The following is a 23,545-nucleotide window of genomic DNA, read 5'->3' as shown; positions in this document are numbered from 1 at the left end:
TGTCTAAAGTATGGCTAACCCCTCTGTCTAAAGTATGGCTAACCCCTCTGTCTAAAGTATGGCTAACCCCTCTGTCTAAAGTATGGCTAACCCCTCTGTCTAAAGTATGGCTAACCCCTCTGTCTAAGGTATGGCTAACCCCTCTGTCTAAAGTATGGTCTAACCCCTCTGTCTAAAGTATGGCTAACCCCTCTGTCTAAAGTATGGCTAACCCCTCTGTCTAAAGTATGGCTAACCCCTCTGTCTAAAGTATGGCTAACCCCTCTGTCTAAGGTATGGTCTAACCCCTCTGTCTAAAGTATGGTCTAAACCCTCTGTCTAAAGTATGGTCTAACCCCTCTGTCTAAAGTATGGTCTAACCCCTCTGTCTAAAGTATGGCTAACCCCTCTGTCTAAAGTATGGCTAACCCCTCTGTCTAAAGTATGACTAACCCCTCTGTCTAAAGCATGACTTACCCTAACCCCTCTGTCTAAAGTATGACTAACCCCTCTGTCTAAAGTATGGCTAACCCCTCTGTCTAAAGTATGGCTAACCCCTCTATCTAAAGTATGGCTAACCCCTCTGTCTAAGGTATGGTCTAACCCCTCTGTCTAAAGTATGGTCTAAACCCTCTGTCTAAAGTATGGTCTAACCCCTCTGTCTAAAGTATGGTCTAACCCCTCTGCCTAAAGTATGGCTAACCCCTCTGTCTCTAAAGTATGACTAACCCCTCTGTCTAAAGTATGGCTAACCCCTCTATCTAAAGTATGGCTAACCCCTCTGTCTAAAGTATGGCTAACCCCTCTGTCTAAAGTATGGCTAACCCCTCTGTCTAAGGTATGGCTAACCCCTCTGTCTAAAGTATGGCTAACCCCTCTGTCTAAGGTATGGCTAACCCCTCTGTCTAAAGTATGGCTAACCCCTCTGTCTAAAGTATGGCTAACCCCTCTGTCTAAGGTATGGCTAACCCCTCTGTCTAAAGTATGGCTAACCCCTCTGTCTAAGGTATGGCTAACCCCTCTGTCTAAAGTATGGCTAACCCCTCTGTCTAAAGTATGGCTAACACATCTATCTAAAGTATGACTAACCCCTCTGTCTAAAGTATGGTCTAACCCCTCTGTCTAAAGTATGGCTAACCCCTCTGTCTAAAGTATGGCTAACCCCTCTGTCTAAAGTATGGCTAACACCTCTGTCTACAGTATGGCTAACCCCTCTGTCTAAAGTATGACTAACCCTAACACCTCTATCTAAAGTATGGTCTAACCTCTCTATCTAAAGTATGGCTAACCCCTCTGTCTACAGTATGGCTAACCCCTCTGTCTAAAGTATGGTCTAACCCCTCTGTCTAAAGTATGGCTAACCCCTCTATCTAAAGTATGGCTAACCCCTCTGTCTAAAGTATGGTCTAACCCCTCTGTCTAAAGTATGGTCTAAACCCTCTGCCTAAAGTATGGTCTAACCCCTCTGTCTAAAGTATGGCTAACCCCTCTGACTAAAGTATGGCTAACCCCTCTAGTCTAAAGTATGGCTAACACATCTATCTAAAGTATGGCTAACCCCTCTGTCTAAAGCATGACTTACCCTAACCCCTCTGTCTAAAGTATGGCTAACCCCTCTGTCTAAAGTATGGCTAACCCCTCTGTCTAAAGTATGACTAACCCTAACCACTCTGTCTAAAGCATGACTTACCCTAACCCCTCTGTCTAAAGTATGGCTAACCCCTCTGTCTAAAGTATGGCTAACCCCTCTGTCTAAAGCATGACTTACCCTAACCCCTCTGTCTAAAGTATGGCTAAGGCCAAAATAAAAATATAGTTGGGTTTGGCATAACCCACCCGACCCAGAAGAAATGTGCCTACTCAGAAAATAAAATTGTGAAAAATGTTTTTTTTTTTTTTTTTTTAATGACTTTACCGTTCCGGAAATTTATGTCTGGAAGTTGTAAATACATACCCTGGACATCTGTTCCACCTGATGCAGTCTCCCGTCCAGTTCCCGTCGTACTTGGGATGCCTGTTCATCAGCACTGTCCAGCTGAAACGTAGAAAACACATGGAATATCTTATTTAAAACAATAACATTTCTATTCACTGTAGAAATTACACACATACTTAGGATATAACAGTAGAAGAAGTGATACTGATCAAATAATGGTAGTACAAGTGATTTTCAGAATTAACTTGGTATATTTATTACTGTAAACATGGGTGTTCTCAAGGAGTTTTTTTTTTGCTATTTGCAAGGATTATTATCAAAAGTGAAGAAAAAATGTTATGTTGTAAGTAAAAGATACTGCTTATTTCATAATTGCAGCAAAAAACATGTGTCTTTCTGAACTTTTGTAAAACTGCAAAACATTTGCTCCAAAGGAAGCATTTTGTTAACAATCTACGGTATGTACAATGTAATTGTTCTGAAGAGTTTGATATTTACTTTGTATCAATATATATATAATTGTTCTAATACAGTTTTTATTTGCCATAATAATCCATACAATGAAATTGTTATTTGTTATTTACAAATTTTTTGGAGGAAGACTTCGGATTTCTCACCCAAAAGTTAGAACTATTAAAGTCATTAGTAATATTCATAACTTTAGAATATCAATATCTCTCAATTTTATGAATTATATTTTTAAAGAAATGAAAAGAAAAATAATAATTATCATTAATGGAAGAGGGGGGGGGGGGGGGGGGGGGGGGGGGGGGGGGGGGGGGGGGGGAGACACTTACATATTCTGTTGCCCTCTCAAGCATATTTATTAATATTTCAGGAATGAATTGCTTCAAACTCGTCTACTACAACACAATAGGGACCAGTATTGGACTGTTGACATAATACATGTATATTCATTGATATATGGGATGGCTGGTGGCTCACAAGTGTGTCCTTAGAGTCTGTATGGGTAGTACCTACTCTGAGTGCCATTTATTGTGTAAGTTCTATAACTGATATACCTAGACCATTGGTCCAGTGTTGAACACATACATCAAACAAGCTGTGTCTGTGTCCCATCTCCTTATCTTTATACAACAAATACAGCCAGAAATGAAAGAAAATTCCTATCTACATTTGATTAAGGCATCTGTATTTATTGTTCTGGCTTTCATCCAGTGACATGCAGAATTTTTTTTCCTGCATATATACATCATGATCAAAGTTGCCTGCCCCATGGTATTCACTGGAAAACATCTCTCTTTAATTTTCACCGACATGTGCACATTTTTCTGACCATCAAGAGATCATTTCTTGCAAATTTCACTTTGATAATGTGAGTTATGACGAACAGTTCCTGCTGGGTAAAGATAATGCTGCACCATTGCTGAAAATGGACTTTCAAATCAGCCCCTGGTTTCATCAATGTTTCTTCACTCAAAATTTTGTATAGGAAAGCATTATTAGAAAACATATTAGCGAAGGAACAAAATTACTTATATTTTTAATGCTTTCCTGTTGAAAATTTTAATTTAAGTAATTTCCTTACATGGAATATTGATGAAACTTGGGCCTGGTGACTTATTTATATATATATATATATACAAGGTAATACTCAATTTCTGTCTGTAGATTTTGACCAAAGTAGAAGCCACTGGGTTGGAAATCATGAAAATGGATGTAATTCATGGAAGGGGAAATGAAATAAGATGATGGCTGGTTGGTTGGACTGTATAATAAGATCATTCTACCAACACATTTAGGTCATTTAAAGATGGTGCCTACCGAATGGGGCCAATTTATAGTCAATTTATTGTCAGGAAACACGATACTGAGAAGATTTAATTCGCTGAGCGGAATGGAGCACTGGAAGACAGAAAAATCATCTGACTGTGTGTAGAATACTCACCAGAAGAGAGAAATCGTATTTTGGAAAACTAAATATTATATTCTATCATTTGCTCAAACCTTACAAGTTATAAAATTCAGCATTTGGTAGTATATTTATTTTAGCTGATGTGGCCTATCATTTGATCATGGTGGGCTGAAAAAATATCCTTACAGATATTTGTTACACAAATAACATCCAACCAATGTTATATTATGAGTGTTTAACACACATCAATATATCTCTTAAGTTCACCATGTTGTTCATGAAATCCGTTTTTTGCCTGCAACATCAGTAACGACGAGGAGTATTGACATAAAAGTAATGAACAAGCTGTTAAATACTGATGCAGTAGTGTTACATCGCCTGACTGGAGGAAATCACAATAAAACTTGTAGTACTAATCAATACTGTAAGCATACGGACAGAAATCACTTCCTCCAGCATTCAGTTATTTTAAGATGGACCAGACATGTATTATGATTTATTCATTAAAGCTAAATCTATAAAACGTATCAAATATGACTGACTTGTGCAAAATTCAGATATTCGACATGTGCATCTAGAATTTTTAACGAGTTCCAAAGATACCGATTTATTTAGTTTTGGCATCGTTGGCCTTTTGAGGAATGACAGACGGATGATTGATGGGAAATTGTCATGAGGAGAGATGTGTGCAGTACTTATATAGCCAACATCATTCACCTAAAACACACCATTCCAGAGAGTCGTATGTATCATTATAATCCGGCCACCATACTAAATGCATATCTTACATAACGTTACTGTTAGTTTTTAAAATTTGTGTACATGTGAATTCCCCGATACATCAAAGGATAGCTTAATATGAATTGTTGTTCTCAAATCGAACCATTGAGTCATAAAAGTGAAATAGATAAACACGATATACCAACCACATGAAAGATAATCATCTGACATTTACAGATCAAAGACACTCAATCTTTACCAGATCAATTGAGGATTTCATTTCATTTTTTCCCTTTCATAACACAAAATCAACCTGATTTCATTGGAACAAGAAGTTACAGACAATATGATATAACTCAATTGTTTTTTGTTTTATATATATATATATATATATAATAACTCACAGAATGTCAGATTTCTGTGAGGTGAAGAAGCAAGCATTCGGATTTCATCTTGGACAGTATCTGAATTTTCTGACGATCTTGTTACGTACAATAATATTGATACCAGAACCATTCAGAATATCTGTGACTGTGAACAGAAAATCAGGGGGATGTGGGATTGAAGACTATTTTGTGAAATTTACATGCTTTCTACATAACTTAAAACAGTAAACTTAATGGATGCCATACACTCCAATTTAATTACAGTAAAAAACTGACAACGTAGCAGATCCCGAGGCTACACAATAATCCTAACAATCTAAGCTAAGTGATGTTCTGTCTAATCCTTTACCATTTAATAGTGACAGATCACCTCGTTTAATTTTCTTTTAAAAAAAACACATGCTTGTTTAAAACTATGACAATCAAAACTTGGTTAGAAAAAGGAAATTGATTTTTCTTGTTTTGTTTTTCATTATTTTGCATGATTTTCTATTATGATCCTCTCACACCGGGGAGACAGTATCAGCATTACTATCCCAGGGAGACAGTATCAGTATTACTATCCCAGGGAGACAGTATCAGTATTACTATCCCAGGGAGACAGTATCAGCATTACTATCCCAGGGAGATAGTATCAGCATAACTATCCCAGGGAGACAGTATCAGTATTACCATCCCAGGGAGATAGTATCAACATAACTATCCCAGGGAGACAGTATCAGCATTACTATCCCAGGGAGACAGTATCAGTATTACTATCCCAGGGAGACAGTATCAGTATTACCATCCCAGAGAGACAGTATCAGTATTACTATCCTAGGGAGACAGTATCAGTATTACCATCCCAGAGAGATAGTATCAGCATTACTATCCCAGGGAGACAGTATCAGCATTACTATCCCAGGGAGACAGTATCAGTATTACCATCCCAGGGAGACAGTATCAGTATTACCATCCCAGGGAGACAGTATCAGTATTACTATCCCAGGGAGATAGTATCAGTATTACTATCCAAGGGAGACAATATCAGTATTACTATTCCAGGGAGACAGTATCAGCATTACTATCCCAGGGAGATAGTATCAGTATTACCATCCCAGGGAGATAGTATCAGCATTACTATCCCAGGGAGACAGTATCAGCATTACCATCCCAGGGAGACAGTATCAGCATTACTATCCCAGGGAGATAGTATCAACATTACCATCCCAGGGAGATAGAATCAGCATAACTATCCCAGGGACACAGTATCAACATTACCATCCCAGGGAGATAGTATCAGCATTACTATCCCAGGGAGACAGTATCAGTATAACTATCCCAGGGAGATAGTATCAACATAACTATCCCAGGGAGATAGTATCAGCATTACTATCCCAGGGAGATAGTATCAGTATTACCATCCCACTCCCAGGGAGACAGTATCGGCATTACTATCCCAGGTAGACAGTATCAACATTACCATCCCAGGGAGATAGTATCAGCATTACTATCGCAAGGAGACAGTATCAAAATTACCATCCCAGGGAGACAGTATCAGCATTACTATCCCAGGGAGATAGTATCAGCATTACTATCCCAGGGAGACAGTATCAGCATTACCATCCCAGGGAGACAGTATCAGCATTACCATCCCAGGGAGACAGTATCAGCATTACTATCCCAGGGAGATAGTATCAGCATTACTATCCCAGGGAGATAGTATCAGCATTACCATCCCAGGGAGACAGTATCAGCATTACTATCCCAGGGAGACAGTATCAGTATTACCATCCCAGGGAGACAGTATCAGCATTACCATCCCAGGGAGACAGTATCAGTATTACCATCCCAGGGAGATTGTATCAGCATTACTATCCCAGGGAGACAGTATCAGCATTACCATCCCAGGGAGATAGTATCAGCATTACCATCCCAGGGAGATAGTATCAGTATTACCATCCCAGGGAGACAGTATCAGCATTACTATCCCAGGGTGACAGTATCAGTATTACTATCCCAGGGAGATAGTATCAGTATTACCATCCCACTCCCAGGGAGACAGTATCGGCATTACTATCCCAGGTAGACAGTATCAACATTACCATCCCAGGGAGATAGTATCAGCATTACTATCGCAAGGAGACAGTATCAAAATTACCATCCCAGGGAGACAGTATCAGCATTACTATCCCAGGGAGATAGTATCAGCATTACTATCCCAGGGAGACAGTATCAACATTACCATCCCAGGGAGACAGTATCAGCATTACTATCCCAGGGAGACAGTATCAACATTACCATCCCAGGGAGACAGTATCAACATTACCATCCCAGGGAGACAGTATCAGTATTACTATCCCAGGAAGACAGTATCAGCATTACTATCCCAGGGAGATAGTATCAACATAACTATCCCAGGGAGATAGTATCAGTATTACCATCCCAGGGAGATAGTATCAGCATTACCATCCCAGGGAGACAGTATCAGCATTACTATCCCAGGGAGACAGTATCAGCATTACTATCCCAGGGAGACAGTATCAGCATTACTATCCCAGGGAGATAGTATCAACATTACCATCCCAGGGAGATAGTATCAGCATTACTATCCCAGGGTGATAGTATCAGCATTACTATCCCAGGGAGACAGTATCAGCATTACTATCCCAGGGAGACAGTATCAGCATTACTATCCCAGGGAGTTCCCTTCCCAGGGAGACAGTATCTGTATTACTATCCCAGGGAGACAGTGTCAACATCCCTTACCCATGGGACATAGTAATACCATCCCTAATCCAGGGAGATAGTATCTGCATTCCTTCCCAGGGAGATAGTGGCAACATCCCCATCCCAGGGAAACAGTATCAACATACCTCACCCCTGGGACATAAGTATTACCATCCCTCACCCCAGGGACATAAGCATTACCATCCCTCACCCCAGGGACATAAGCATTACCATCCCTCACCCCAGGGACATACGTCTTACCATCCCTCACCCCAGGGACATAAGTCTTACCATCAACATCTCAGGGAGATATATAAGTGTCAACATCCCCAGCCCAGGGATATATACAGTATTACCATCCCCATCCCGGGGAAACAGCTTCAACATTCCACACCCCAGGGACATAAGTATTACCATCCCTCACCCCAGGGACATAAGCATTACCATCCCTCACCCCAGGTACATAAGTATTACCATCCCTCACCCCAGGGACATAAGCATTACCATCCCTCACCCCAGGGACATAAGCATTACCATCCCTCACCCCAGGGACATAAGCATTACCATCCCTCACCCCAGGGACATAAGCATTACCATCCCTCACCCCAGGGACATAAGCATTACCATCCCTCACCCCAGGGACATAAGTCTTACCATCCCTCACCCCAGGGACATAAGCATTACCATCCCTCACCCCAGGGACATGAGCATTACCATCCCTCACCCCAGGGACATAAGCATTACCATCAACATCCCAGGGACATAAGTATTACCATCCCTCACCCCAGGGACATAAGTATTACCATCCCTCACCCCAGGGACATAAGTATTACCATCCCTCACCCCAGGGACATAAGCATTACCATCCCTCACCCCAGGGACATAAGCATTACCATCCCTCACCCCAGGGACATAAGCATTACCATCCCTCACCCCAGGGACATAAGTCTTACCATCCCTCACCCCAGGGACATAAGCATTACCATCCCTCACCCCAGGGACATGAGCATTACCATCCCTCACCCCAGGGACATAAGCATTACCATCAACATCCCAGGGACATAAGTATTACCATCCCTCACCCCAGGGACATAAGTATTACCATCCCTCACCCCAGGGACATAAGTATTACCATCCCTCACCCCAGGGACATAAGTATCGCCATCCCGACTCCAGGAAGACATCAGCCTCCCTTTCCCAATAGAGTTTTCTCTGTCACATCCTCAAATTAGAAGATTATACTAATCCTATAACCATGACACCTACATCTAACTCCCACTTAGGCAATTTCCTGATTAATCAATCAATTTCTACTGACGACACTATGACATTTTAGTCCCCACTGCCAACATCTCATACCTACCCAGCTGATCTAATTAAGATTTTTACCATTCAATTTAAAAATTACATCTGCTGGTCCCCCAACTCTCACCCACTATCTTCTATTCACTTGCAATCTAAAAATGAATCAACGCTTTCTCCAGACGTACCATTCGACCATAGAGACATTGAACAACTTACAGTAAATTAACCAGTGACATTTACACAGTTGTAGAACAGTGATATTTCTATCCCCAACACCATCATAACTTCCTCCACATCTACACTTAACACACATTACAATTATGATTTTTCATCCTGAACTTTCTGTCTTCATATTAGTTACCTCCTATCCAATTTCTAATTGAATCTCAAGACTAACTGAAATCATCTGCACGTTTTTTTTTACGGCAACTGAAGATTTATCGTTCATCATTTGAAGGACAGAGCCTGCTGTAGAATGACAAAAAGGTTTTTACTTATACCGACCAGGTGAACTAGGATCCCCTTAGTGTTTAGTACATATACATGACAAAATGTGATTTTTGATAGAAATAATGTGTAGCTTCTATAGGTAATACATTACCTATAATCAATGTATTCTAAGCCACTGATCTCTAATTACTGCAAAACAGACAATGGAAACTACCATGTAAACAGTAACTACAAATCTTGGCCGACTAAAGCTATGAAACATGAATCAAAATTTTACAGTGTGATCACAATCACTTACAGTGAAAAATATGATACTAAGCTATAAAACCTTGTGAAGCTGAAATCATCAGCTTCTGTATGTTTGTTTGGTTTGTTTTTGTTTAACGTCCTTTTAACAGCCAGGGTCATTTAAGGACGTGCCAGGTTTTGGAGGTCGAGGGAAGCCGGAGTACCCGGAGAAAAACCACCGGCCTACGGTCAGTACCTGGCAACTGCCCCACGTAGGTTTCGAACTCGCAACCCAGTGGTGGAGAGCTAGTGATAAAGTGTCGGGACACTTTAACCACTCGGCCACCGCGGCCCCTGCTTCTGTATGTACACATAAACTTGAACAAACATCACCGAAAGGGAAAGTCTGCAAATGTTACGATATGCACAGAGGTATCTACTTAATTTTCTCTAATTTCTAAACAACTTTCTTCTTCCTTATGTCTCCCTTGACAAAGTCTCACTTTTGGCCTTTATATGAGAATTCGCCCCTGTCAGGAAGACTTTGGGTTCTGTCCCCTGGCCAAGACATATCAAAGGCTTGAAAAATGGTAGTCACTACTCCTGCTTAGCGCTCAGCATTTTAGTGAGCGAGACAACTGGCTTGTCTGCTGTCAGCATAATGTGACCAGGTGGGGTGTCCTGCGGGCTGTCTTCGGCAGTATGCTTCAGTGAGGTAGTATGATAAATCAGTAAAAAGTTCCGGACTATCACAAGGAGACTTATCACAGCCTCCTAAAACACACATACCGACTCACCACACACATGCATGTCGCACGCACGTGAGGCCGTCCTTAAATGACCTTAGCTGTTGATAGGACGTTAAGTGAACCAATGACAGACGGATGCCAGACAATGGACGCCAGAGGACAGACCCCAGACACCACAGTATGGCATCAACTCACCTTGGTCCTTTGAACCAGGCGAGCTAATAAATAGATAAACAAATTAAGAAAATATCAAAGAAATTTAAACAAATATACATTAAACATATACAATTGTTGAATAAATTTTTACTTGTAAATGATAGCTTTCTACATGTCGTTATGATAATTAATTGCTTACATGAATGAAACACGTATGTACCTGAAGGCAATCAGGCTTATTGTACAGTTGAACAGAGATGACCTCAATTCTGGCATATCAAGCATTATCAGCTTTAAAAGATAAAACAGCAAAATTTAAATTCATTAATATCTATTAATTATCATTTAAACAAGAAGAAAAATAGAAATTCCTTTTATTTGGAAAGATTTCCCTATAGATAATCTACTAAAAAGTATTTATGAATACGGTTACATCTCAATTGAATTTAAAAGTTTGACCCAATACATCCCCAAGATATCTAAGCTTGACATATCATAGTTCTGGATACAAATCAATCATGATACATAATTCATGCTTCTAACATGTATGTATACTGACAACTTGATCAGGGTATACACAATGCTGTGAATACACGCAGTGAAATGGAAAATGAAAGTGACTGAAATTTTCACGCCAGGACTAATGGTAAATTCAACATTGTTTGACAAAACCATTCAATATAAGGCACAGCAATACCTCTTAAAATATACAACACAACAAACCGCAAACTGGAAATACTTAACAAAGACATGTCAAGTGTATTAAACAATAATATTTACATTTGTTAATATTACCCAAATAGAGAAAAGTAGATTGCAATTTACTGGTAATTTCTTAACTAAATGTCTTAAATATATACATATTGAATGAAAGGAAGTACTCTTGGTATGGGTGCACATCCTCGGATAAGTGGGGCCTTCCAAGGGGTGTGTGTGGTATTTCTACCTTGTATTTTCTTATAAAAATATATGAGGTGGATTAATGTATAAATGCTATCATACCATAGCTGATGATAGGACTTCAAACAACATATATAACCACACTAAACCAATCATGCCTGAACATAATGAAATATATCTTTTTTTTGAAATAAAGACCCCAGGGATCCTGGTCATTACTCATTCAACACATTCTCGGAGGCCTGGCAAATTTACGTTTAAAACACACTCAGGATAGTATTATTGAAGTGTACATCATGTTTCATAATATGTCTGGACGGTTTCCTCAATTTTCATTGGCCAATTTTCTGTTTCCTCACAAGGACCTATGAGTGACTAAGACCTGTTTGTGCTAAAAATAACTCAGCTGGGAAATTCCCATGCATTGCGGACCTGTTCATGCTACTTTAAAATATATAAGCACGAATAGCTAGGTCGGCAATATTTGTGTTACACGTTACTTTAGACTACAGCCAATCAGAATGCTGGAAACAAACGCTTGATCGGCATCACTTTGTTTACAATATGGCAGACGAGATACCCCCAACAACATTTCGCTACAATAAACGAAAAGAAATTACAAGATATTTTGAAGAAAAAAGACTTGTTGAACGCCCAGAAAAATACTTCAGGTGCAACAAAACTATTCTGGCAAAATTTTAGTGCCAAAGGTCAGTCTGCATGCTGACTTTGAAAACTTTAGTCAACATGATTTGGACAGGAGTATTGGGATTGTTTTTATTTGTTTTAGTTAGATATAGCCACATTACAAAACAGTTATTGCCTTTTGTGTTCAGTGTACACGAGACTATACGAACCTGGTCAAGAGTTTGTTCACCGCGGCCGCAAAGCGTTAATATTGTTGTTGACTGGTACACAGAAATTTGAGATTATATTTTACTTGATCAGTATATTTAGATTGAAATGTACGAGTATTGTGAAAAATTTATGAAAGGAGCAGACATGAATTAAGCAAACTAACTTCTCGAAAGAATTAGGATGGGCAAGCTTAGACTACGGTTCTGAAACTGTTCTCAGACATGAACATGTTACTTTCCCAGAAGTTTTTTCGAAAAATGGCATTTTTCCAAGTATTAATTTAGAACGGTTCTTAGAAATTATAAATCCCTTGAGAATTCTACTCGGGGATATTCAAAGCAGGCCTCAAGCTTTAAGGATGCCATTGCTTTTCCTTTGATCACATGGCCAGTTGTCTGGTCATTCGAAATCCACTTCCATGATTTGCACAGTGGATATACAATAGAACAATTCTGCTCTGTAAAATTATATGGGAAGATGTACAAGATCTAGAGGCCAATTCTACCATTTTGATTTGAATATACGTATGCATAGTTCCTTTTGAAAAGTACAACTTTCGGAGGGAGCGTGAAGCATGAATATGCCGAGAGATAAGAGCATGAACTTTTTTTATCCAATCGTAAACAACGATCTTTCATCTCCACGTGTGTCATTAATGTGCCTTTGCTTAAAAAAATTGCGAACCTTTCGCTGAAATCAACACCTTATACCAACCAATAGATTAGTTATTGCTGAACATGGAAAAATTGATTTTAGTTAAATTAGCTCTCGATATCTCTCTCTCCGTGCTTTACGGAATAGAATGATGCAGACAGAGATACCTCTATCAACCTAAGGGTTAAAGACTTTCGGAGTTTAATACTTTCACAAGAATTCAGATTTCCCAATGTATTCAGGTATCACTCCGATCCCACTGAATATCTTTCTCAAACATTTGTATTTCGTTAAACACTGCCTGTAATGTTTTACCTAACACTTCACACTAGCTATCGTCAATAGTGAGTGTATGATATGTGTGACAAAAGTGATGTCACAATTTATCCGATTGTCAGTAATACCCTGCGTAAAGCATTAACACAGCTTTATTGTCGGTGGTGAGGTCTTCAAACTATAAATGTGTGAAATGTGTGAGCTGTCTTCCTCTAGGTGTTGACTGTCTCAAAGACAAGCTTATCTTTTCCAAGACAAAAAACAGGAATGCAACTGTGAAATGTGAGAAAATATAGTGCCGTAATAGAATCTTTTTATGGGTCTGTTCGATGAAAACTGAGATATCTCAACCCACTTGTAAGAGATTGGCTGTTCAGCACGAGGACAGGCTTGCCGAGTTTAACAATACAATGTCAGCTTTGTTTACCTACCCTGGTAAAGACATTTTTTTTTAATATATAACCCTGGACAGGGATATCCACAATATATTAAGGACTCTAGGATTAAGACATAGAGGATATCTAACAGTGTTTTCAGTAAAACCAAATATATTTCACTCGTGTGGCTAATATTTTGATATTTTTCACTCGTGCGAGTGAAAAATATCAAAATATTAGCCACACGAGTGAAATATATTTGGTTTTACTGAAGACACTGTTAGATATTCTGTTTATTACATTTTTTATCAACGAAAACCCTACCCCGTATGCTAACTAAGACTACAGCGATAATTTGTAAACAGGTGCTGACATATATGTCGGGCTTTCTGATTGGTCAATTATTTTGGTATTTTCTAATCATTAATTTGATTGGTCAAATCAGCAAAAGTGATATTTTTCACTAGTGAAAAATATCACTTTTATAGAATGAATAATTTTTGATATTTCACTGGTAAAAATGTAATAAAACCATGTCATCATGCCAACAATACCATGACTTCACAGCAACAATACAATCACGTCATGTCAACATTTACGTGCTTTGATGTAACGTCCATATTAAATGTATAAGAGGGTAAACAGGGTAAGAGAAAAATAATCATTTACCCCCAGGGGAATGAGGCTGGAATCACAACCCTCTGGGTAAGGTTCTTAAGCTGCCAAACACTCAGCAAGCCTTGTTTTTGGCAACTTAAGAATCTTTCCCCTCCGGTTGAGATTGCTCGTCTCACTCCCAAGGGGGAGAAAGATTCTATTATTCTCTTACCCTGGACAGGGATATCCGCAGTTTTACTGGGGTGAGATTTACTTATCTCACCCTAGGGAAAAGACAAGCTACACATGCTCTTTGAACGTGCTCTTGTTCTCGATAGGATGACATCACTATGACCTGAACCGGAACTTTTGAATGTTAATATCAGTATTATTCACAAAAGAAATTAAAATACCGTATTTGACCTAATAAGGGCGCCTGCCCTAATAAGGGCGCCCCTACCTTTTTTCAAGGAAATACATCTTTGACTGGGTGTCAAAATGGTGTCAAAATGGTGTTCAAAAGTAATAATTCATGTGAAATATTTTGCTACTTTATGTGTTCAATTTTCTTCAGCAAATTAAGTAACTGGAACACATGTTTTCGCCACATTTTGTGTATTCCTACAGGCTACAGATGACATGTCAGTGCAAAGAGCACCCAAAACTAAACACACATACAAATAATAACTTACCATCTTTATTTGAAGATAAAGTAAAGACTTCATTCTTGTTGATAAATAACTTTTGTTCAGAACAGAAAGCTAGTAAAAGACATTGTAAATCAATTATTACGTCAAAGAAAACGATGTCTGATATGATCTGGGAAATCACCTGTTTCTATAAATAGAACACAAAAGAGTTCCATTTGAACATAAATGGTGGAACACACGTTCTCTGGTCTAAAGATCAGCTGGCATGGTTTACAAGTTTACAGGAGTATTCAAGTGATGTTTAAGCTTAATATATGATAATGAATAGATATCTTCATCTGGAATATTTTTATGACTGAATATTTTACCGTTTCCACAACCTAGGGTATTCTGCTATAAGGTATAGTCTGTTTCATAAAACTTCAGAATAACTAATCTTAATAAGGGCGCCCCCACTGTCAATTACCCGCGCCCTGCGCCCTTATTAGGTCAAATACGGTAAGTATTAATTATCAGAGTTAACTGAGTGTTTGGTGTTCTTTTTGACAAGCTAAATTGGAACTATATTTTTCATGAAATCAACATTGTAAGGTGTAAAGTGTCATTCGCCGTCCATGTGTTGTTATTTACATACGTTTGGATTTGGTTCACACTACGATTGAAAAACAGGGTAAGAGAAAAATAATCATTCTCCCCTTTTTGGGATGAGATAGAGGGATCTCAACCCTCGGGAGGAGATTGTTAAGTTCCCGAACACTGGGGAAGCCTCGTGTTTGGTAATTTAACAATCTCCCACCCCCTGGGTTGAGATCCCCTATCTCACCCCAAAAGGGGAGAAAGATTCTATTAGTCTTTTCCCTGGCAACCACAGGATCACCCTGTTAAGTATAAAATAAGGAAGGATATACATTATAGTTTGTATAGATACGGCCTCACATGAGTAAGTAGAGACTCTAACATCGCAATACATTTAATTAAGTCAAATGCACTACTGAAACCTTTAAGTGTGAATCTGTATCTGACAGAAACATAAAATGGTATGGTAGACTGTTCTACCTCTAGTATTAATCATCAATTAATGTTTCCCAGTGCCTCCTGGATAGGGTATAATTAGCATTAGCTAGATCTATTCTATTTGGTGGATTGATATATCTCTAGATTAACTGTCTGATTTTCCATCCTCACTTGGGATGGGTAAAATAACTGTCCTGTTGTCTATAACACTGATGGGGACCAGTACTAGTACAACTGTCCTATTGTCTATAACACTGATGGGGACCAGTACAACTGTCCTATTGTCTATAACACTGAGGAGGACAAGTACAACTGTCCTATTGTCTATAACACTGATGGGGACCAGGACAACTGTCCTATTGTCTATAACACTGATGGGGACCAGTAAAACTGTCCTATTGTCTATAACACTGATGGGGACCAGTACAACTGTCCTATAGTCTATAACACTGATGGGGACCAGTACAACTGTCCTATTGTCTATAACACTGATGGGGACCAGTACAACTGTCCTATTGTCTATAACACTGATGAGGACCAGTACAACTGTCCTATTGTCTATAACACTGATGGGGACCAGTACAACTGTCCTATTGTCTATAACACTGATGGGGACCAGTACAACTGTTCTATTGTCTATAACACTGACAATGACCAGTACAACTGTCCTATTGTCTATAACACTGATGGGGACCAGGACAACTGTCCTATTGTCTATAACACTGATGGGGACCAGGACAACTGTCCTATTGTCTATAACACTGATGGGGACCAGTACAACTGTCCTATTGTCTATAACACTGATGGGGACCAGTACGACTGTCCTATTGTCTATAACACTGATGGGGACCAGTACGACTGTCCTATTGTCTATAACACTGATGGGGACCAGTACGACTGTCCTATTGTCTATAACACTGATGGGGACCAGTACGACTGTCCTATTGTCTATAACACTGATGGGGACCGGTACAACTGTCCTATTGTCTATAACACTGATGGGGACCAGTACAACTGTCCTATTGTCTATAACACTGAGGAGGACCAGTACAACTGTCCTATTTTCTATAACACTGATGGGGACCAGTACAACTGTCCTATTGTCTATAACAATGATGGGGACCAGGACAACTGTCCTATTGTCTATAACACTGATGGGGGCCAGTACAACTGTTCTATTGTCTATAACACTGATGGGGACCAGGACAACTGTCCTATTGTCTATAACACTGACGGGGACCAGTACAACTGTCCTATTGTCTATAACACTGATGGGGACCAGTACAACTGTCCTATTGTCTATAACACTGATGGGGACCGGTACAACTGTCCTATTGTCTATATCACTGATGGGGACCAGTACAACTGTCCTATTGTCTATAACACTGATGGGGACCAGTACAACTGTCCTATTGTCTATAACACTGAGGAGGACAAGTACAACTGTCCTATTGTCTATAACACTGATGGGGACCAGTACAACTGTCCTATTGTCTATAACACTGATGGGGACAAGTACAACTGTCCTATTCAAATTCTTGGTGACCAATTCTATTTTCTGGACAAGATTTCCCCAAATTCTAATGGTAATGCCAAAAGTATAATTTACATGGTGACATTTGAGAAAAGACTAAATAATCATTATAGAGACTGCGCTGCAAATACAAGGAACCTACGCCAATGCTTGTGTTGTACAAACGTGACTTGCGTTATAAGATGCTACAAGGGACGGTGTATGGGAATAAATAGTTCTTTTTAACTGATGGGGCAGCTTAAAAGATCTTACGACTGGGTTGTGACATATGACCAGTCTAGGATAGTACTGAAGGGTTTGACAATAGCATTAGTCCTGCTGTGAGCCAGAAGAAAGGAATCAGCTTTGGTAGAGTAAGACCGCCAATGAATGACTCTCCTCCTGTACTCGGATCAATACGTGTAGTCATAGCGACACGATATTGAACCATTTGTGGTGGTGGCAAGGCAGAAGCTAAGGTTCAATACAAACTCTTTGTGTGTTAGGCACTGCTGCCATTCTATCATTTCATCCATTAATCACGATTTTAGCATCTCTTTACGTGAACCCCCTAACACAAACATGTATTTACATAGGCAAACAAACACAACCTAATTAAAATCTCCATTGATGCTCAGTCTATTGTCTTGTAGAGCTGCTTCCAACACAATTGTCACAGTCAACCTTGCCAATAATTCATCAAGGTCGGAGCTGCCATAGTAGCTAGTTATGTACTAAAGGGCATATACTGTTTCCGTTCACTCATATAATTAGTCAAACCAATTCCAGTATATTAAAAAGATCAGCATAGCATGGGTATTTTGGCTGCATGAGTTGTTTTATATTTTTATTAATCTATGTGCATCTACATTCTGTAACCTCCAATTCTCTGTGATACTCTCCAGCTTCGATAATTCCAGATTTGAAGGCAATAATCTTTTATTTCCGGATTCAAAGGCCATGGTATTTTATACTTAAGATCTGAAATACTTCACTTTCTGTAACTTATGGAGAAGACAAGAATTCTGAATGATACAGGTTCGGTTTGGTTTGGTTTGTTTTTGTTTAACGTCCTATTAACAGCCAAGGTCATTTAAGGACGTGCCAGGTTTTGGAGGTGGAGGAAAGCCAGAGTACCCGGAGAAAAACCACCGGCCTACAGTCAGTACCTGGCAACTGCCCCACGTAGGTTTCGAACTCGCAACCCAGAGGTGGAGGGCTAGTGTTAAAGTGTCAGGGACACCTTAACCACTCGGCCACCGCGGCCCCTTAGGTTTGGACAGAGAAGGTTGCAAACATTGAATAAATCTAAACTATTACTGTTCTGAATCGTGGCCAACGGAATCAGACTCGGAATATCCTGAATCTGCTCGTACATATTTTATTGGCAATGAAACATTAATCTTACCAATCAAACAGAATGAGTTAACAGACAAGTGTTCTCCCAGTCTGACATCATTGATGCAGTGCTAGCTTTGATACCAATCAATAACCTAAACAGAATACAACCAAAACCTTTCAAAGTAATCATGCTAACTCAATTTCTGACAATTAATTTCATTTTTATTAAAACATTCACTGAATAAACAACCTCAAATTTCAAAGAAAAAAAAAAAGAGGAAAAATATGAAAGTCAAGTTGGCATCACAAAATTAATGGTGTTTACCTTATGATTTTTAATGCAATGTCTTTAACAGGTTCAATAAAATAATATACACATCAGTTATGGTTCACAAAAGTGATCAAGATTTGACAGCTAATGTCAGGAAAGTTCATGATCAGGTTACAGATTGAGACTGTGTATATGCACTGTGGTGTACAAGTAGTTCACAAAACATATCTACCAAGCTCAGAAATCAACAGTTTAATAGTTATGAGAAGCATGGAACTTTTTTTCATCTTTTGAAATGTATAAGGAAGTTTCAGTATAAGGTTCAGGGAAAATGCATGTGATACCAATACACAATGGGTATTCTTTGAGTGAAGACTGGTCCCCATATAATAACTGTATGTAGAATTCCCCATATAACAACTGTATGTAGAATTCCCCATATAATAACTGTATGTAGAATTCCCCATACAAATTGTATGTAGAATTCCTCATAATAACTGTATGTAGAATTCCCCATATAATAACTGTATGTAGAATTCCCCATATAACAACTCTATGTAGAATTCCCCATATAATAACTGTATGTAGATTTCCCCATATAATAACAGCATGTAGAATTCCCCATATAACAACTGTATGTAGAATTCCCCATATAATAACTGTATGTAGAATTCCCCATATAACACCTGTATGTAGAATTCCCCATATAACACCTGTATGTAGAATTCCCCATATAATAACTGTATGTAGAATTCCCCATTTAACAACTGTATGCAGAATTCCCCATATAATAACTGTATGCAGAATTCCCCATATAATACCTGTATGTAGAATTCCCCATATAATAACTGTATGTAGAATTCCCCATATAACAACTCTATGTAGAATTCCCCATATAATAACTGTATGTAGATTTCCCCATATAATAACAGCATGTAGAATTCCCCATATAACAACTGTATGTAGAATTCCCCATATAATAACTGTATGTAGAATTCCCCATATAACACCTGTATGTAGAATTCCCCATATAACACCTGTATGTAGAATTCCCCATATAATAACTGTATGTAGAATTCCCCATTTAACAACTGTATGCAGAATTCCCCATATAATAACTGTATGCAGAATTCCCCATATAATACCTGTATGTAGAATTCCCCATATAATAACTGTATGTAGAATTCCCCATATAATAACTGTATGTAGAATTCCCCATATAATAACTGTATGTAGAATTCCCCATATAATAACTGTATGTAGAATTCCCCATATAATAACTGTATGTAGAATTCCCCATATAACAACTGTATGTAGAATTCCCCATATAATAACTGTATGTAGAATTCCCCATATAATAACTGTATGTAGAATTCCCCATATAACAATTGTATGTAGAATTCCCCATATAATAACTGTATGTAGAATTCCCCATATAATAACTATGTAGAATTCCCCATATAACAATTGTATGTAGAATTCCCCATATAATAACTGTATGTAGAATTCCCCATATAATAACTATGTAGAATTCCCCATATAACAATTGTATGTAGAATTCCCCATATAATAACTGTATGTAGAATTCCCCATATAACAACTGTATGTAGAATTCCCCATATAATAACTGTATGTAGAATTCCCCATATAATAACTGTATGTAGAATTCCCCATATAATAACTGTATGTAGAATTCCCCATATAATAACTGTATGTAGAATTCCCCATATAATAACTGTATGTAGAATTCCCCATATAATAACTGTATGTAGAATTCCCCATATAATAACTGTATGTAGAATTCCCCATATAATAACTGTATGTAGAATTCCCCATATAATAACTGTATGTAGAATTCCCCATATAATAACTGTATGTAGAATTCCCCATATAATAACTGTATGTAGAATTCCCCATATAATAACTGTATGTAGAATTCCCCATATAATAACTGTATGTAGAATTCCCCATATAATAACTGTATGTAGAATTCCCCATATAATAACTGTATGTAGAATTCCCCATATAATACCTGTATGTAGAATTCCTCATAATAACTGTATGTAGAATTCCTCATATAATAACTGTATGTAGAATTCCCCATATAATACCTGTATGTAGAATTCCTCATAATAACTGTATGTAGAACCATTACAATTTGTATGTAGTTTGTTTGTTTGTTTTTGTTTAACGTCCTATTAACAGCCAGGGCCATTTAAGGACGTGCCAGGTTATGAAGGAGGAGGTGGAGGAACCTGGCAACTACCCCACGTAGGTTTCGAACTCGCAACTCAGAGGTGGAGGGTTAGTAATAAAGTGTTGGGACACATTAACTACTCGGCCACTAGATGTATGTAGAATTCCCAATATAATAACTGTATGTAGAATTAATTCCCCATCTGCAAATTGTATGTAGAATTCCTCAAATACAAATTGTATGTAGAATTCCCCATCTACAAATTGTATGTAGAATTCACCATCTATAAATTGTATGTAGAATTCTCCATCTACAAATTGTATGTAGAATTCCCCATCTACAAATTGTATGTAGAATTCCCCATCTACAAATTGTATGTAGAATTCACCATCTATAAATTGTATGTAGAATTCTCCATCTACAAATTATATGTAGAATTCCCCATCTACAAATTGTATGTAGAATTCCCCATCTACAAATTGTATGTAGAATTCCCCATCTACAAATTGTCTGTAGAATTCCCCATCTACAAATTGTATGTAGAATTCTCCATCTACAAATTGTATGTACAATTCTCCATCTACAAATTGTATGAAGAATTCTCCATATCTAAATTGTATGTAGTGACCAATGTGTTTTTTCAGACTACACAATTCTCCACATACAAATAATATGTAGTATTCTCCCGATCCATACAAATGGTATGTGGTATAGCGACCAATGTGTTTCCTGAGACCACACGATTCTCCACATACAAATTGTATTTAATTTAGCGACCAATGTGTTTCCTCAGATGGGAAATTTCCCAGATGTTACTTGCCGAATCATGTGTAAGCAGTAAATCGGCCATATATTGATAATAGTTAATTATCTGTCAATATTTCATAGTCTAGGTGGTGATACATTAAACCCTCATGTGTTCTGCCAGGGAAAATTTTTGCATATTGAACTTGTAGATCATCCATAATTCCATCTAAATAACAGAACATAAATGTCTGGAAAGATTAATAGATTCAAATTTTACAAAGTAACTTTTATAGATTTTTTGTATGTTAATTTATCTTTAAATTTCAGACCAGGAAGAGCTATGATTGTTGTTGATGATGAAGAATTCATGATTTTGTTGGTGTTATACAGTATCTGTTCAGACTGAGTTAAGAAATCAAGAAAAAGCACATCTGACACCTTCTTTAAGCCTAACTTGTTACTAATAGCGTGTTGCTCCAGTAGATCTCATGAACAGACCTAGCCTTCTTCCTCTCAGTGTCCCAGTCAATAAAAAGTTAATTTTGAATGATGCATTCGCTCTGAAACTTGGCACTAAAATTATTCATGGTAAATTTACATGGTAATTGTGGTCCGTGATGCCAACAGGAAGCACTTGAAACAAAAATATATATGTTTAATGCACAAAAGTTTAGAATTTTAAAAATTCTGAAATCCATTGCCATGCCAATAATAGCAATAGAGGCAAAAAAAAATTATCTTTGCAAACAGTATCAAATCAAGATATATATCTTACCATTATAAATCATCCACAAATTCATCAAAACTTGCTCCAGTAAGACAAACTACAGCACTATAATGAAGAGTAAACCCAAATTAAGGACACTCAAGTTGATGGCCTATCATATTAACTGACTGCTGTGCTAGTTGCATGAACTTTCTGCATACCCATAATAAGTTCATCTATAACAACACACCATGGTAGAGGCAAAACATAACAAACCTCGAGGGGAAAGATTTTACTGCCTATTACCATTAACTGACAGTTTCCTGCTCATCAATGTGACCAATTTAGGTCATTAACAGTGTCACTAATCAACCGTCAGTTTCAATGTGACAATCGTCACTAACTCTCCGTGAAATTCAAAGTGACCATGCAACGTCACATACTGACAATCAGTTTCAAATGAGACTGTCCGACCAAAGCAAAAGGCATTACTAGATTACAATATTGATGCACTTGACAGTTTTAAGATAACTGTAAAGGATTTTTGAGATATACATTTCAGAAACAGTATTGAAGGTATGGAAGGAACCCGAATCATCTATCAAACTATATTCCCTATAAAACCACGCCATGAATCAATTTGAGGCTAAGCTAAAGTTACTACGGCTTCTATTTGTCAGCTGGCCATATTTGAAACTTAATCAGCTAAATATATAGATCAATATGTATATCCATCCCAAGAAACCAGGTCAAGTTATACCGACCTACATTCGATATATAAAAAGCATCATAGCTGTCCAAATGTTTTATCAGTTCTTTTTGTGACAATGATTACTGACAGCTATCTCTAAACGGTTTAATATGCTTCTGGCAGGCTTTTCATGGCTGCAGGAATATAGAGCCATTTACGGCCCATTTAAAGCTACATATAGGGCCATCAATTGATCTAG

The 23,545-nt window shown here is 38.1% G+C and overlaps 1 protein-coding gene across 8 annotated transcripts in view; it reads right to left on the bottom strand.

Moving 5' to 3' along the window:
* Nucleotides 1-23,545, bottom strand: part of LOC117330758 (calcium-dependent secretion activator 1-like) — a 111,748-nt gene that overhangs the window by 74,575 nt on the left and 13,628 nt on the right. For all 8 annotated transcript variants that reach the window (XR_004533396.1, XM_033889231.1, XM_033889232.1 and 5 more), the window contains exon 2: nucleotides 1,934-2,014. Coding sequence is in view for 7 of the 8 variants with exons in the window: in XM_033889231.1 (XP_033745122.1) it covers nucleotides 1,934-2,014 (81 nt within the window). In the remaining variant the exon portion in view is untranslated. The remainder of the gene's footprint in view (nucleotides 1-1,933; nucleotides 2,015-23,545) is intronic.

The sequence above is a fragment of the Pecten maximus genome, chromosome 7 (assembly GCF_902652985.1).
Source record: "Pecten maximus chromosome 7, xPecMax1.1, whole genome shotgun sequence".
NCBI classification, from domain to species: domain Eukaryota; kingdom Metazoa; phylum Mollusca; class Bivalvia; order Pectinida; family Pectinidae; genus Pecten; species Pecten maximus.
Note: the sequence above shows the minus strand (reverse complement) of the source record. Positions and strands in the feature narration are given on the sequence as shown.